This window comes from Falco punctatus, assembly GCF_963210335.1.
Source record: "Falco punctatus genome assembly, chromosome: 6".
In the NCBI taxonomy this organism is placed as follows: Eukaryota; Metazoa; Chordata; class Aves; order Falconiformes; family Falconidae; genus Falco; species Falco punctatus.
In genome coordinates this window covers 85,661,531-85,680,047 of record NC_137585.1, presented here as the reverse complement: position 1 = coordinate 85,680,047, position 18,517 = coordinate 85,661,531, and the positions used below count along the sequence as shown (strand labels likewise).

General features: G+C 37.0%; 1 protein-coding gene across 1 annotated transcript in view; it reads right to left on the bottom strand.

Annotated features, from left to right (window-relative positions):
- The window catches only part of IL17REL (interleukin 17 receptor E like), a 123,002-nt gene that overhangs the window by 80,098 nt on the left and 24,387 nt on the right, over positions 1 to 18,517 (bottom strand). The window contains exons 3-11 of the mRNA XM_080393999.1: positions 13,145 to 13,294; positions 12,244 to 12,353; positions 10,678 to 10,792; positions 9,078 to 9,122; positions 8,122 to 8,261; positions 7,886 to 7,957; positions 5,619 to 5,682; positions 2,526 to 2,689; positions 179 to 226 (exon numbers count right to left, since the gene is read on the bottom strand). Of these exons, the coding sequence (XP_080250125.1) occupies positions 179 to 226; positions 2,526 to 2,689; positions 5,619 to 5,682; positions 7,886 to 7,957; positions 8,122 to 8,261; positions 9,078 to 9,122; positions 10,678 to 10,792; positions 12,244 to 12,353; positions 13,145 to 13,294 (908 nt within the window). The remainder of the gene's footprint in view (positions 1 to 178; positions 227 to 2,525; positions 2,690 to 5,618; positions 5,683 to 7,885; positions 7,958 to 8,121; positions 8,262 to 9,077; positions 9,123 to 10,677; positions 10,793 to 12,243; positions 12,354 to 13,144; positions 13,295 to 18,517) is intronic.

Here is an 18,517-nt window from a genome sequence, read left to right as displayed (position 1 = left end):
AGAGCCTCCTTTTAATCTAATCTTTCACATTTCCCTCATTCTTCCTTCCCATTCATCAGAGCTATGAAATAAGCTATGAGATAAAAATATTGATCCTAAAGAATGTTAGCAACTTACGGTTTTTAGAGCTGACAGAAAGAGGGGAGTTAATAGATGTTTTCCAAAGAAATCCCTTTACCTTCATGCAAAGTCTTGGGTGAGTGTCCACACGAGAATATTTAACCTGCTTGAAAAGAAAGCACTCAGCATTAGCTAGTTTCATTAACTGGTTTCACAACATCATTTAATCAATATTTTCATGGTTTCACTACTGAGAAAGGAACTGGTTTCTTTACTTTATAAACATCTCAGGAAGTTAATCACATAAAATAGTAAAACCAGAAACAACCACTATTTTGGATTACTGAATAATTTGCTTCTTTTTAACTGTAACATGTAGCATTTTTTATAGCCTGTCTGGCCCATTAGAGCTAAATTAATTGATTCTATGGTGGCTCATGTGCAAAATTCTGATTACACAGTCATCTTGTTTCAGTCCCTTATTTACCACTCATGAACAAATCAGCAGAACATTTAAACATACACCCAAAAATTTTGTTCAACCTTCAGTTCATAAATACTTCAATTTTCCACATCCCTTTCCCAGAAAAAGTCTTCAACATAGACTGAATTCTAGATATCCACTTAAGTGACCTACAGAATGTTACTTTCTTGATTAACAACTATTTACCCACCAAGGGCTTCACCATAAAAAGCCTTGTCTCATATAAACAATTACTACCTATATAAGTGATCTTACTTAAATAAACATCATTTCTCAAGTGACTAAGCACAACATCTGGCATCATGATCAAACACCTCTTTCCTGTAGCTTTTTTGAGAAGAACATAATGGACATTCTTGGGTATGTCTACAATAGGGTCCCAGAAGACAGTTCTGTAAGAGTCTGCTCAGATATGGAGACAGCATTGCCATCGACAGAGAAAGTCGAGAGCCTAATCGGAGAGAAGTATTGTTTTGGGCCTAAGTCAGTACATGTGCATGGTACTAGAGTGTGTGGCACTGTGTGGCTTTACTGGGGGAGCTGGCACTATCTGAGGAATCTCTGCAGTAGTCTCCAGCACACTATAGAGATGGTTTTGGGGTTACAGTACAATAAATGGACTAAATTCAATACCAAACCTTTTTGGATTAATTAGAAAAAAAGGGAAAATTAATTGTGTCGGTGAATACTAATATTCAGCCATTAAATGCAATGAGTAGATACAGGAAAACGCTCATTGTCTGGAATAAACTAACCCTGGATTCTGTTCTGGGTAATAGATATGACCATTACCAGCCAAACCTCATTTTAGGCTTTTTTTCTCTCCTGCAAGCAATGATTTGTACTCGTCAGCAGATGTATCCCACAAGGACCACTCACATGTGTAAAATTAAATATATTTGGGTTTGCAAGACTAAAGCTTCGTTGAAACTGAAAAAATGGTGAATCTGGACAATCGCTAAACATTTGGCCAAGAGCTCCTAGTCAAAAAAGCATTCAACAATCTTGAGTCAGCCCCCTAGGAATCATGTCATCAGAATAATCCTTGTAAAGTTTCAAAAATTAAGATTTTTTATTTTATTTGCCTTTTCAGTTGTTACCTCGGGTTTACTGGCTTCTCTCTACAATCAGGAAAGCCTGAAACTACTTTTCAAGATGAAAGCCAGAATTCTAACCAACCTCATAGATCCAGTGCATTCAGCACTGGGAGACTTCAGATTGAAGTATTAAGCAGTTCAAGACACATGCAATATAAATCCTTTTCAACTTTAGAACATCAGTGCTAGAAGAACTGAAGGACTCAACAGTCCATAATTTCAACACCCACAATTTCAATACATTGGACCAGGTTGATGAATCAGAGAGATTTTTATAGAGTACAAAACAATCGTGCCCTACCAAAGTACCATCATGTCTCCAATAAGATTTAAAGAGATTTAGTTTCATCTGGCTTAGATTTTAGGTGTCAAAACGTCATATATCCAAATCTGATCTAATCACAATAAACTCTTGTGATAGTCAGTGAAAAGAAAGAGGTACCTCCAGGGAGAAATCCCTTCATCTTTCTCAAACACCTATCTTCAGATGAGTTGTCCTCTCAATATGTCTGTTTTGCTTACTTTAAAGGGAATCTGACTTGAACAGTGTAGACTTGAACACCTTTTAGACAACAAAGGCAGGGCAGATGAATCATGCTTTTACTATAAATGAAAAGCAGACCATATTTACCCAAAAAACTTTAGCAAACATTACTAGCTTCACAGTCATCTCCACTTTTTATTCTTAATAGTGAGTCAGTGAGCATTTTGAATAAATCATGTGGTTAGTGTGAAAGAACAGACTGTGATCATGAATAATTTTAAGTGTCAGAGAAGAGGAGAGGAATTTGCAACTGCTCCTGTTCCAAAGTCTAGCTCTTCACATTATGCCTTTGATGACGGCCTTCAATCTCGCAGTTTGACTAAATCTGCATAGCTCTTACTTTCTCAGGAGAATTTTTGGAAGAGTTTTGTATATCTTCACAGTGGTCATCAGACTTCATTAACCTGCATAGGTTAACCATGACAAGCACAGGACAGGCTGGCTCCCAAGCTAGGGTTTGTGTCGCTGGGTTATAAACGATGTTATCCCATAGCGCCTTCGTATCTGTGCACAGAGTGGAAGCGTTATTCAAGTTGTCTAAAAACGAATCAAAACTGTTCATAAATCTGGTACCTATACATGTGCTTAAACCCAAAAGCATTGCTTTTCCATTTCCTTGTCATTTTCACCAATCAGTTCTGCTGTGTTTCACGCTGTAGCACTGTAAAACTTGAATTCATCCCACCATAGTGTTGGCGTTTACCAGAGGTACTCAACCTGAGAGCTTGGTCTTACCAGTCTCCCAGTAGAGTGACCAGGCAGGCATCACCAGGACTCTGAAGCAGGCTGCATAAGCTCCTAGGAGTTCGTTCTCTGCCCATCACTCACAGGGGGGAGTGTTACACAACTAAATTCCTAACCAAAGACCTTCACCTAACTGCATATGGTAAACTGGAATTAACCCATACATTAATGATTAGAGGTCATGGTATTGGAGACAGTTTTCTGTGCATCTTGTGTAGGACTTACATGTACACAATGTATATGTAAGAAGATAAATTCAAGCCTTTAGCTGAATATCAAGAGCTCCAATAGTAAAAAAGCTATGCAAGTAATTCACAGTAAATAATTTTTCCACAGCATTTATATAAATCTTATTTGTATGTATACTAGGAACACCGTAATTTCAGAGCTAGTCAAAATCTATTTGGGGATACCTTAAATAGGCACTGTTACAAAATAAAAGCTGTCTTGTTTATCTGATTGGTGAAATTAGTCACTTCCTATGACTTTCTCTGCCATTTAGCTGCACATGGATGAGAGAATTTCCAGTATGAATTTCAAACTGATATTTCAGCTCTTAAAGAAGTAATTTGGAAAGTTTTGCATCTGCCTAATTGTCAGAAGTAGGAGAAAAATGTATTTCTGAAACTATTTGTGAAGCAAAAACTTGGAAACGTGGCCAGTTGTATGTTCAAGAGAAGTGAACAATACGTGTGACTAGAAAACGTAGCAAAGTGAAGCACAATCTACATTAGGGTGGAAACACCAGCTGTCCAAATTCAATTCCCACCAAGTATAACATTCCTATTGGTACTACTTCTCTCAGAAATGTCCTGAAATAAAACCTTTGGACATTTTCTAATAGAAACTTTCCAGATTCTGCCAAGCCTCTTGCCATCTTAACTTTGTGTCCCAATGCGTATACATCAAAATACTGGAACTTTCTAGGAAGTGAAAATTTTAATGCCATTTTTAAAAAAACTGCTGGAAATTTTGATTCTTTTTTTAAAATGCCATTTTTAATAAATGGACATTACTATAAAGCTAATGTTTAGAAAATATTTAACCTGACTGCAAAGTCCTGAGTCCCAACATTTCTGACAGTTTTCACAGCTACATTTTAAATGTAACAGTCTGTAAGAATGTAGATATAATATAAGTGTAATCCTAATACTTAAGAGAATAGTACCACAGTTAAGACTTGTCAGGTTTGTTTCCAGGCCTGCTCATTGACTTATTACCGGACTTCCCTTCTGTTTTATTCCTTTGTGGCATCTACTTATTTACATGATAATAAAGATGCTCATTCATCTTCAGTCTCATATAATTACATGGCTTAGTAACCAATAGACATTCTTTTTTCCTTTTCTTCTCTTAGTTACATTAACCCCAAACAGTTATTACACAGAGAAGCTTCTTTCTGATACACGACTGTTAATTACCTCCTACCAGAGAACTAACTCTATAATCCCAACTTTATTACATCAATGATAAATGAGTCAAAAAACCCAGTCTACTTTAGATATTCCAGCAAACAGAGCTGTCAGTTAGGAAAAAGAAAGATACGTGGCTCAAAAGCTGGAACTCCTTATATACTTAAATACTTAAACAGCTGTGTGCTAGTCTGAAAAATTGCTTGAGATTCCTGCAAAGAGGATAGCTGAGTAAACAAAAAGGATAGCTGTAAAATAGTATTTCCCATATTCACTTCCGTACCAAAGCTATAAGTTAAGTTTTCAATTGTAATTGTGCATTGGAACTTCCTAAATGGACAGAAATAAGCTTTAAGAGGCTCAGTGTGCCAGAGCACATACTACCCTTCCTCTGACTACATAAAGCTTTGTAACCTGTGCTCCAGCTATCCCCATACTTCTGATTCACTGGCATCAGAGAGGAGAATGAGTGCAGCAGAAGGGGAAGAAAAAGAAGCAAATTTAGAAGAAAGGAAGAAATCATGGGATTGATGAGCCCAATTTCCTGCACTTGCAAAGCATAACCACTCCAAGTACAGGAAATACCTAGAGATAGGAGAAAATTTGGAAGAAAACAACCTGTGCCCCATGAGACCCAGCCAGAAGCTGAACAGCTACTAAGAATAGAGGACTTCATACTGCAGATGGCCAGCCGGCTTTGCCTTGATGACCTTGAAGCCAGCTCTGACTAAATGACATAGACATAGCTACAGACAGAGCTGGAGCATTCCTGTAAGTGCTCCCTATTGCATAAATAGAAAAAAAAAAAATCCCTTTCTTTTTCAGCTGTTACCTCAGACCAAACTCTGACTTTGCTGGAACATTATGTGTCAATAATTTCCCACGAAGTATGGGAGCTCCCACATGCAGTTAACTGTCTTGTTTTTCAACCCCCTGCTCCCTCCTTTAAGCTGGGTGTCAGGCACCTTCTTCTTGAAGCCCTATTCTCACACCAGCATTTCAAAGCTGACCTCATTGGCTTTGCTTCCTTCTGGCCAGTTTGCATATGACTTAAGCAAATGTGGGAAATGACTAGAAAGTTACTTAGTGTTATATTGGCATAAACTTGGTGAACAATTTGGTCTGAAAGTAAGTTACTTCAGCTACCCACAGTATAACAAACCAATATGATGATTTCCTTGAAGTTTTGCAATGTATGTTTTTCACCTTAGATTAATCCCAAATGATGACATACTACTGGAACTGCTGAAAATCACTCGTAGAAAGGGCAACCACACAGTACTTGCCATTTTCAAAGGGGCAAAGCTGTATCCTCCTTGCATCTGGAACTGCCAGCCAACCCTACAAACCAAAATGGCCATTAGCTAAAGATTCTCAAATACACCAGTTTTTAACATTACAGACAGAATGTGACAGAAGACCTTTCCACCAAAGATAAAGATACTTTATTAGAAAGCTTTGGAAGTTGTTTTTTTAAATTATGTTTTGCACTAGATATGTATTTTATTGTGCATCGTTAGGGGGACTGGAGCTGATGAACTAAGGTGATCCCTTCTAACACTATATTCCTACTGAGTCATATATTTAGCCCAGTTTCATTTACAAAGTCTTCTGATTTGATTTCCGTAAAGTTTCTTACAGTGTCATTACTTTCTAGGGGTATCAAAAGACATTCAAGAATGACAACAACTGATCTCCTGGCCTTTGCAGTGCTAAAGGATATATCCTTAAAATCTGAGGACTAACAATCGAATCTGCAAGTATATGTGCATGGCTGTTACTATACCCTAATTATTTAGATTAATGTTCAAACGTTTCTATTACAGTTCCCATCTGTTTGCTCAGCAATCATATTGTGGAATTCTCTGTGCATACAGTGAGTGGAATAACATCTTTCCAGTTACCTCATAGCTTTCAGAGTGCAATAAAAATAATTCTTAGGCTTGGAAGAAACCTTGTGGTCACAACTTGCATATCGAGGTATGTGATTTTAGATGCCTACAATTTACACATCTCAGAGCAACTAAAGTGCCCAAATTACTACTATAGTAGTCATATGAAGATCTAGCCAATGCAGCCAGTGGAGTCTGCAGTGCTATCTAGCACATCCCAAAATAGCCATCTACATTTGGTCAGCTGAGTAACCAACTGCATTAACTAGATCTCCACTGACTCTAAGAGTTTGGACATCTAATTAAAACGTAGATATCTACATCTGGACATCTATATTTAGGTAACTTAATCCACAAGGTAAATTCTACCCCCAAAATTCACTGAGAAACTAGGTTCACATAGAATCTTTATATCTTATCAAGATAATTTTAAATTGGTTTGGTGACTTTTTATTCCTTTTTATGAAAGATGTTCCAGAATCTCACTTCTCAGATTATCAGAAAAAAATCTGTATCTATCCTGAAGATACTAATGGAATTAAGTTTATCCCCCTTTCATTCTTGTGGCAAGAATGGCTTTAGCTTAAAAAATCTGGTCTTTTTCCTCGTAAGTGACCCTTCTAATCTGTACTTAACAAACGTTTTCTATTTGCATGTGTTTTACCAGGCTACTGAAAACATGTTCTTTGAATTTTCTGTATAAGACAGCTTCTCCATTCCTCAGCCGTCCTAGATTTTTTATGTACACCTTCCATTTGAATGAATCCTTCTTGAATGTGGATACAGGAATTGCCTACTATTTCAGAGAAGGCCTTGCCCATACTTTCCTGTTAGCTTGCAATAATCCAACCCAATAGACCTTTGTTAAAGTTTACATCATTTAAGCATGTTAGTTTAATCATCCAGATGGTTTTTCCCTCCACTGTTATTTCTAAATGAGGACTCTCATCTTACAGCAATAATTCTTTTTATTAGAGTGAGTGCATGAACTTGCACTTCATGCATTACACTGCATGCTCCTTTAATTATTTCACATATGAAGCTCTCTAGTCTCTCACAATTATCCTGACCCTCTTCCATTTTGATTACACCTCTCAACTGTATTATCAGCAAATCTCATTAACATGTTCCTATCTTCTGTGTCCATGTCATGGATGAAAACATTTATATAAGAACTGCTCTAAGTGTGGTCCTTAAATAACCTTCCTGCTAGCACAGCCCCATTCAACAATACTCAAGTTAGCCCTCCAGCTAGGTATTATCTACCATACAAATCTTGTTCTCACTCCTAGCTTCCTGAATTCCTCTTTTAGTTTCTCATGCAACACTATATCAACTGCTACGCTGAAATTCAGTCAGATTAAATTTGCTGTCTTTTCATTGCTCATAAAAAATCAGTCAAATTAATCTTACACAATACCTTCCATAAATTAATGTAAATTGTATCCCATTTTCTTATCTCCATGTTTTAATTAGTGTTTCCTAAAAAATCTCTTCTACATTTGCATAATCATTAGGTCAGACAAGCCTTAGTCAAAAACTTAGGTCTAGAGGCTTTTTCTACAGATTTTTCCACCTTCCTTAGCACAACTCCCAGATAAAATTTCTTCCATCAGAAACACAAGTATATACCAAATTCCAGACTGTGTTACCTCAATGCAAAGACAAGGGAGTAGCTGAGAATATTTCAGAGAAACTGATTTTAAAGATTCCTTCCCTTTGATCTGAAATGAAAAAGATGGTCATGAATCCAGGACAGTAAATGACTTTTAATGAAGATAAATAAAGATATAAAAGGACATCTCCTGTAACTATGACCTCAACTGAGCATTTCCATTTACAAGTCACTCCCCACCAGTTAAACAAACTGCTTTGAACTTCAACTCACCACAGCAAATGCCCCTACATCTTCACAGGTAAACCATTTGTGGCACAGGCGAACATAATAATCTTGATCCCGAAGAAAGTTGGATACATTCACTGATATAATTTTCCTTGCCCTGTCTACATTATAATCAAACTTTCCAGCTAAAAAAAGAAAATTCAAGCATGAAATTATCACATCTGTTTCTTTATTACTTTATTAATTCTTTTTGTTATTTCTTTATAAAACGTTCAGATTTTATTTCATAACTTCACGGAAATTAAATTCAACTTCTGTAGATTCTTACCTAGGATGTTTGAATTAATTATTTTTATATGCTGATATTCTTAAAGGTATTCTTATTTTATTATATATAATAATTTTCATGAGAATAAATTTCAGTATTATTCAGGTTTAAATTTGCACTGGCAATACTGAGAGGCCAGGGCACCTACCAATTGTACCTCAAACTTAGTACTTGAAATCTTACGTAGTTCATGTACAAATACTTGAAATATACACACTAATACTACAACAAAAGCTGATTATCCCAAGGTTTCAATTTCATTACATAGAGAATATGTGCAACTATGTTAGACAAATACAATATGTGGAGGGATGTTCTCATTATTTTTGTATTCATGGCTATGCCAAAATCAAGATGGCTTTTGGCAAATTCTTTTCAGTCTATCTATAGACAAAATATAAAAGCAGCAATCTGAAGTGCATCAAAAGAACACAAACCTGTTTCCAAAAGTTTAAGTATTAAATAGGTTGTCCGTACCTTTATCTGCTATCATGCATTTCCAAGTCAATACAAGGAAACACATTTTCCATGGCATTACCTATCAACTACATAGTAATTATCAGCAGTGATAGTTGTAAATCATTTTTTGCTCTGCTTATTCAGCTATGTAAACATATTGCATAGGTCACCAGATGTATCTCACAGCTTTAAGTTGTATAGAAGATCAGCTCACCCAAACAAGCTGGAATATATTTTCCCACATCACTGTTCCTGCAATCTGCAAAACAGAAGCCAGAGTTTTCTTCAGTACTACTTCATTTATGTCACTGTGTAAATAAACTGCCAAATTATCCAATAGCTTCCCAACAGGAAACCTATTTTATATGCCTTTTTAAAGGCAGATTTACATCCACTTCTAGATAAACAACAAAAAAGTACCCTTACCATACATAAAGACTATACCACAACTTGCCTTAAGGAGCTGTCTCACCAGTATGGGGTTTCTGCTGGAAAACCTCACCAGCAGTTTAAAGTGGCAGCCTATTATTATTATTATTTCGGTTATTCTTTCATTGAAAGCTACTCCTGTTGTTCACCAGGTTTATTCCTCTGTTATAAACTGTGTATTTTTACTATTCTGAATCTACTCTAGGCTTAGAGAGAAACCTCTTATTTAGCTCCCAGAATTAGAGGGCAGTCCCACTTTCAGAACTAATATCTTTGTATCTCCAAAACTTAAATCTTGATTTAAGAACACTAAATCAGTTCGTAATGTGCTGCCTACTGGTTTCACCTCTCCTTGCTTAACTCTGTATTAGAGCAGCGTTTTGCTCTCATTTCCCCACTCAGTTCTTTTCCCCAGAGAAATATTTCCTATTTTTGTTTCCTTAGCCTTGTAAAGTGTCTTAAAAAGGGGCTTTATAAAACGTTATTTACACACACACACACACACATACCCTTTATTCAAAAAGGACATATCTACTTCAATAGTGAATTGGGTTTTATGAAGAAAATGAAAGGCTTTTTAAATATAAAAAGGCTTTCTTTCTATGAAAGCCTGAAACAGTCACAACATGTCTCATACTGTGTGCAAAGGATGATTCTGTACCAAGGGGCAAGGGCAAGAGCCACCTACCCACACACTCTGGAAATGGGAAGACAGGACAATCCTGGGCACTGGATCGAATGAGGAGTATCAGTTAACTTTTTGCACCACCATTTGGTGCACTTGCCTCCACTAGCCACACTGTGGTTGGACTTGGTTGGACCACAGTGTTGAACCTATTTTTATACACACATAGTAGGCACCTTAACCCCCCAAAAAACGAAAAAAAGCTACCTTATCTTATCCAGTTACATGAAAACAGGCTATAGAACAGCTAGCTAATGAAAATAAAAAGAAATTTCTTCACAATTTCCTGTTAAGCTTTCCTCAGCCTCTGAAACCACCTGTGGCCTAACAGTGAAGAGAAGCAGAGGCTTCATCTTATGCACAGAGAGCGCACAGGACTGAACCTGCAGGCAGAGAAAGAGTACGTGCCAATCACAAGAAGGCCAATTAGGACAAATGCATAGTGTAGTTCAGTTTTCTGTATTCTTTTAGATATAAACTCTGGTCTCTGTTTTTTATAGCAAGTCAGACATTTATGTGCACAAAATTAATCATCAAAATGTAGAATAAGAGTGGTCCTGGCATACCTGATCTACCACCCGTTAGATCAGTGCATCCCAGAATGTGATTTGGCTTTGCATTTGGTGCTTTTTAGTTTGGTTTGGTTTTGTCTTTGAAAAGATGTTTCTTGAAAAACATCTGGTTTAAGATGTTTTCCTACCTTCAACATAGTATTCCTGACTCAGCTTGACTTCACAGTAATTTGGTACTGTTTTCATGGTCACATAGATGTGTTGTGCTACATTGACTTCAATGCAATTGAATTGTACCTGCACCTGTTCAAAACATTTATAAAATCAAGTTTGCGTGTTACTTCCAGAATACATGAAAACCCCTCGTTATCAGAGTTAAGCAAGCAATATTCTTTGTTCAGATTTATTTATCTTTACAAAGAGCATTAAGGTAGCATTAACAATGTAAAAGACGCAGATCCACTTAATGAAAGGATTTCAAAGAGTTATCATTACTTCTTATCCATGATGTTCCTATCTTCTTCACTTCCAGAAATCCACATTTCTAGAAGCTATCAAATAATCTTAAAAGCATAGAATTACAATACCTAATGCGTATTGAACTTCAAAACCAACACACTTTTCATACTACCAAAAGTCCCAATTTGTAGGCATTTTACAAGCATAAACACTTGGAGAAAAGGAAAAAAATTCTGTTTAAATGTTTAATGGCAACTTCAGCAAACTTATCCATTCTAGTAACAGTCTGTGCAAGACAAAGTAATTTAGGAGACTAAAGTTCAGGTCCTGTATAGCAGGTCATTCCCTCACTGGTAACAGTAACTACTAAATTCCATATCGGTTTTCATGTTGGATATACTCCTATTTGGTACAAGGCGTTTGGAGGGTAAAAGACACATTCTAGTCACTGAACTGACACTAAGAAAATTCCATTACATATGTTTGTTGAGTCTTGCCTATAAACTTACCTCACTCCAAAAGCTACCAGTTGTTCACTGCTGGCCCTGCATTGCCTGTTAGGGATGTTTGATCAAGTCATACAGAGCATAAACTGCAGTTGCGGATTGGGAGAAGAACTTCATTTCACATGTGCAATCAATATAACATTCACAAAGCACATGAAGTTACACATTTTGTATAGAATTAATAACAGTTATCCACCAGTAATTGAAAGCAAAAAATCGTGTCTTTTTTAAACTGTTGGTCAAGGATGGGTTTGGTTTTGTTTTTTCCCCAGCTGCAAATTTTAATAACAAATACTTCTGAGTTTAGTTTAGTAAAGAATTGTACTCTGCTGTTGCAATTATTACCATAAGTTTAGGACAGATGTGCACAAGTGCTTAGGCACTTGGCTATCTTCTAGACGTGTAAATTCCATTGATATGGTTGGACTTAAATAAATGATACGTATGCACTTAAAATCCCTGAGGCACGGTGCCTCTAGCAACTGGAGTTACAAAAGCTTCCCACAATTTTGCAGGCACTGAAAAAAAGCTAGCAAGGCTGATATGAAAATTAGGCTTTGCAGAGGCAGCTTGTTTTGCAAAAAGGTAAGTGGAATAAGTACAAAACCGGTGGAGATCTTAATTTATGTGTTATAAAAGGACAATTTGTTATGGTGTTTCATTTGACAATGCTGAAGCATACATTTCATTTCAGTTTTCCACAAAGTCAATATGAGAGAGATACAAAAAGTATTTCTGTCAAAGACTCATAAACATTTAAATGAAAAACAACCCAAAAAAAGAGTCTACCTTCTTTCCATTAAGCATCATGCTTTTTTTCCTAGCAAATCTCACATTTGTGCACTGAGATTGCTGTGTGTCCAGTGAAAGAGAACATATTTCCAGCCCACGGATATTCTCTGAAATGAGTTAGGAATAAATATCAAAAATCTAATCTGAGCATCTTTAAGAAAAAGAAAAAATAAATTAAAATATACTGTATCATAATCTTTCCTTCTAAGTGAAAGGCACATGTATTTTGTCTCTGTTAAAAAAGAGGCATTATATATAACACACACATGGGGGTAGACGCTAGGATTTCATACAGATTGCTAAAAAATAAAGCTTTAATTACGCAAATTTAAAAAATAAATTAAGGCTGAGTGAAGCACACCAGGAAATCTCTAAATGGTAACACACTAAGCAGATAATGGCAAGGTGGTAGTAAAAATAGACTATAGCAAAGTTTGAGTGCTTTCATTTTGGTTTAGTGCAGAATTGTAACTTCAGACGCCAAAAGTGTTTCTCCTTCTGTTGGGGAAGTCACTCATGTCTGAGTCACCAGGGCAGACAGAATTCTCACTGTGTGTGTCTGTGTGTGTGTGTGTGTGTGTGTATGCATGCATGCATGTCAGAGCAAGAAAAAAAGGGCAGCAGTATGCTTGGGGCACTGGTAGAAGACAAGTTAAATGTATTATGCTGGAAGTAAAAATCCAGTTGTCTTGAATTCATTACCGCAGCTCTCATCCCCTTGAGAAGGGCCATGGCTTTATCCTGCTTTGTAGTAAAATAGTTTCACAAAAAATGTCTTTCTGATATAACTACATGAAAACAGCTTGGACACAAATATTGCAATATGGAACAAAATTTGGCTGAACAGCTATAAGCAAAAAGTAAACAGAAATGATTCAGTAGCAAATCTGCTTCCTACCATCCAGACTCAGAGTTCCTTTAATGTTTAAATGAAGAGAGCATGGGCTTCCTTGGACACATTTCATCACTGTTGAGATCTTCATGCTTTTCAGTACCATAGAAGATAAAGATGCAGGGGCATCGTGGCAGAAGCTGTTAAAAATGCCACCTGCAAATACAAATACAAAGACAGAAAAATCTCATTGTGTACAGGATATCTAGGGGAGAGAAAGCACCAAAGAAAGCTAAAGCTTCAGCTCTACTGAAATCAGTAGGAAAGTCACTATTGACTTCAGCAAAACCAGTACTTTACCTAACACTTTCACATGGCCAACATAACCAGTTGGCTTCACTAGTAATGCAGGGGGGTGGAAAGAACTGCATTGCAGATGGGTTTTGATAATAAATTTGCTGGCTTGGGGAAGTCTTAACCCACAAGAGGAAGCAATCACACTTTAACAATTAAGGCTAGAAGAGCACACCTAGACCAACAGTGGTTTTAAATAATCAGATCTGCTAGATTGTGGCTAGATTAATAGTTCATTTAAACTCTTTTTCAAAACCATTACCTGTATACTGTGAGCACTCTCATAGTATTTTATTTTTAGGATTGGCTGATGGTCTCAACTGCTGGCTAAAATAACACTTTCACACAAGAGGGCACCATTGCATTCCTAGTCATGGAAAAGTCCCTCAGGATTTCCTTCTGCTTTACACTAGAACAACAAAAACAGAATAAATACTATCCAGGCCTTCTTTAAGGTGTGAACAGTAGGCACAGAACACAGCTACTATGTCTCTGTCTCATCTTATTTTCCTATGGAAATTTAGTCATCCCAAAGCCTTAGGACATCAGTTTGCAAGCCGCCTTCTGTAGGCTAATGTAAAAGTAAAAAAAAACCCCAGTCTTAAGGCCCCAAGTCTCACCAGTTAGCCATATTTCAATTCTTTCTACTTCTCAGGCAGCCCTGCACAGAAATCAGTTCTTTATTTATGAATTTATGCTGGTACAGTGGATTTAATCCCCAATGTATTCCTTGGGCTTCTCTACCTTACATACATTGTTTGTAGTCCCAAAAATTAAAGAGTGTAAGAAACTATCAGAATAAATAGCAAGGGTTTTGTCCCTTGGCTTTGTGGTATACAATGCAGCACACCTCATTTTATCTGTAACTACACCACAGCAATTTCTGTGAAATATTTCTTACCCTTCTCACTTTGGTACATAGCATGAAAGTTAAAAGACACCCAAGTAAAATGAAGTATTCTACTGCACATTCTCCTCCCCCTGGGGAGAGGCTCGAAAAACAAAAAAAAACATTCGACTCTTATTAGTCATACGTCTTAACATACTCCTCGAAGGAGTTCAACTGCTATGGCAAAGAGAATAGTATGAAACAGCAGTGCCACAATACTGTGCTTGCCATAAAATACAACACTCTTGACTCAAATCGTAGGGAAAGGATGCATCCCTCAATGTCTACCCAAGAATTGTTGTGAAGTGTGGATGCCCATTGACTCACGCAGAAGACATACCCACAGTTCTCACAGAAGAAAGGTAGGATGCGGAGGAGAAGGAAGGGCAAAGCTTACCCTTACTTACCCCTTCACTGAAGTGCTCTAAATTTAAAGACTGAAAGTGTGTTAACTTGTACAGGACCTCTTTCTATATTACGACATCCTCACTTTCCCAGTGTCCATTTGCAGCTGAAACACATTGTCAAGGATCAGATACTGATACATGCAGGACATGAAGACAGGCTGACATAAATGTGGTACCTTGGCTTGAATCTGTCAGGCCTTAAGGTGACTCACACTTGGTATCAGGAGAAATAAGTCCTTCATGATACATATCAAAAAAAGGAAAAGACAAACGCTTCACACCTGAATCTCCACTCCATTATCCTGTGTTTGTGCCATAAAGCACCTTTTGGAAGCAACAGGATATGCTGATATGAACTAAGTGGAAAGAATGGAAAACAAGGACACCTTTACCTCAACTGACAGCAGAGTCAGCTGTCAATTATCCAAGGTATCATTGGCAATGAGAGAAGACAACTTGTGCAAACCAAAGAAAAACCATCGATCATTCAAAATACACAAATCAGCCTTTAAGAGCAGTGAAGTACATTGACTTCTGAAGAATTTGTAAATGTGTTTCCACAGAGATGAGGCAACTTTAAGAAGTACAGTGCACAGCAGCCAGATGTGAACATTGTATCCCATGTTCCAAGAATGGGTGGTGTAATAATTCTGAAAGTATCTCAGGATTGAGTTATTGTACAACACCCAATCAATCCACCCACAGTTAATTGGGAGGTTATTATATTGCAGAACTGCCTGATAATTATTACTAATAATGTGATAAGTGATTAGTTTTAGCTCTGTCTCTTTGCTCAAAAGATATTTTCTTGACTGCATCATATGGCATACAGTTGTGGATACCAAATGGTATCCAGAAGCAAGTGTTTCTACTTAATTTCTTGGTTGTTGGTGTAAATTTCTTGATCCAGACCTATAATCTTGGCCATTCCTATGTCTGTGTAGAAATTATTGAAGGGAAGAGCAGTGTGTGTGTGTGTGTGTGTGTGTGTGTGTGTATGTGTGTACGTATGTACATACATTGCCAAAGCTGACAGTTCTTTACAAAGTATTCTGTTTGGGTAAATTTGACTGTATCATCTGACCTTACTCACTTTTAGGAAAGACTATCATGACTTACTTGAATTTGTCATCTGACCTTACTCACTTTTAGGAAAGACTATCACGACTTACTTGAATTTGGTCCTTAGTTATTACTGCCTGAGGTATGGTGCTATCAGATGTCACAGGCTTGGAATTATCTCAGGAGAATCCTAAGTCATACCCGGGTGCATTAGTGACATTGGATCAGTACCAGGCAGATGCACACACACACACAGAGTTTTAGGGACCACTGTCTGTCCATAAGCAATGACACTGTCCTCCTTGATCACAGCTTCTTCCTTCAAAATGAGAATAAATAAGTAATACACTAGATAAAATGAAACTACTCTTCCACTTTGTTTTTTTTCCATTAATTTTATGATACATTTTGAGAATTGCAAAAGATGCTTCAAAACTCATTAATAATAATCTAAAGGAATCATATCATGCATAAGGATATTAGCTTTGGATCACAATAAATATATAATACATGGAAGAGCTGACAGAAAATAATTTTCATCCTGTAAGTCATCACAGTATGAGACTCATTTCTGACTAATTCTTTAGTAAACTCTTACCTTATCATCTTTTAATCCCCCCCTTAGATAGCTTCCTCTGGAATACACTCCTCTTCCCTTTTCTCACGAGTAGTTTGATCTACACCCCAGAAGACATGAAGATACATCTCGCTACACAAACCATCTGCTGAGTAAAACTTGCCTAAATTTTATGTTTATGAATTACAACTGTAATTAGCCCTACATGAGAGAGGGATTGTTGCTGTAATAAAAGATTCCTTAATTATGGACACATATAAGCCCAGGCATAAAGAAGTCAAGGCTTATTATTCAGCATGTAGACACTTTCCTTGTACTTCTGCCATCAGCTCAACCACAGCAGATTATTTTTTTATCTGATCATGCAGCAATCAACCTAGAACTGTCACAACAGCAAAACACACCTTATATACACTTATGTACAGAAGCCAGAGCTGAGCAATGAATACGCAATAGAAATGATTAGATGGATAATTTGAAGCCTCAGGCAAGAAGATGAAATTGGAGAACAGAAAAAAAAAATCCAGGGAAAACCCATTAATAAGAGGTCCAGGCCAACACCCAATAGAAAATGCTAACTGGTTTTTTGTCTATTTCTTCCCTACAAAAACTGTAAGAATCTGAACTACTTAGGATACTGACAGTGCTAAATCTATGAGCATAACTAAAGCACGCTAAAATTGCTTCACTGGAGCATCATTCCATGACTATAAATTACAGTAACATTTCAAACCTATTTGCATATGATTTACCACAGTATCTGCTGCATCTGTGCATTAGGATGATTCAACAAAATTCATAAACAAACTAGATATGCTCTCCTAAGATAACCACATGGTGCACTTCAGTTAATAAATACCAAAATTGGCCAGTTAAAGGTACTTACAGCTATTATGAAATTGATTAAATATCAGACTGACCACCTCTCTTTCACAACAGATTTCAATGCACAGTAAATTACAAGGGTTTCACAGCCGTACGTGAAATAGCCAAATACATTTTCTGAGAATGTAATGCTCTTCAAATCGTTGATATATTGATGTCAATGTCTGGACATATTACAGTGAATTTCAAATACCACTGTAGCCCTTATGTACTACTAATAGACTAGAAGAGCAGAAGGGAGAAGGCAGAGTCAAAGTTATGTTTGCCAAATACTACTGAGCTGATAGTTGCAAATTTTAGGAAATAAACTCATCTTTTTGTTGCAGCTAAAAGCAATGACTACTGTAAAGGTGCTCTATTATACAGTTAAGGTCTTTTAAGGTAATTTTCCCTCAAATAATATATAATAAAAAGAATGACTGTAGAAAAGGAAGTATGGAAATAAGTATACACCCACTGTTGCACAAGTGAATTAAGATGAAAACTAAAAACTGTTTTTTCATCATCCCTGTAAGGCTGAGTCATCCTACATGTTTCTTGTGTTAAAGATAGTTAATAAGTCATTTTCAGGCAACACTGAAAACCTACAATCAGCTTCACGCACATCATCTTGAAAGATAAGGATCTTTAGTTTACAAACTCTTCAGTGCCCAAAGTCTACATCCAGCTAAGAGCTAAACATCTAGTTTTAGCTTATGTGCATCATCTAAACACCTCTGGCAGTCAACAGAAAAGGAGAACCTCTCTCATCTCCCTCCCAGCATATAAATCACTTTGTCCTAAGATGGGTGGAATGAATCACCACCTCGTGGTACCTGTAGTAAGTCTCCACTATCTAGATTTGTATTTGTGTAATACCCAGCACAGATTCATAACCAAGTTCTTCTCTTTGAGACCAGGGTTGAAGGGTTTGGTTTCCTCAGCCTGTGCTGCCCGAGGGTATGAAGGCATGCTTCTGCTAGGCAGAGCAAAGGTCAACATCCCTGCTTTTTTCTTCTACCTTCCACATAGTTTGTGTAACTAGCATGTCAACTGCCTAATCCTAAAAAGATTCATTCACAATCCTTGACGCAGCCACCAATGGTTCACTTTGCACACCGGCAGAAGGCTAGAGACTTTTTCAGGTAGGACTTTTAAATGCACCCCTTCCACAGCTATGTTCTTTCTCTCCACCTCAACATGTGTCCCATAAATGCCATGCTTTCAGAGTAAGACTCGTGACAGCTGATGTTTGGCTCACACCCCACTGAGACAGCATCAGCATC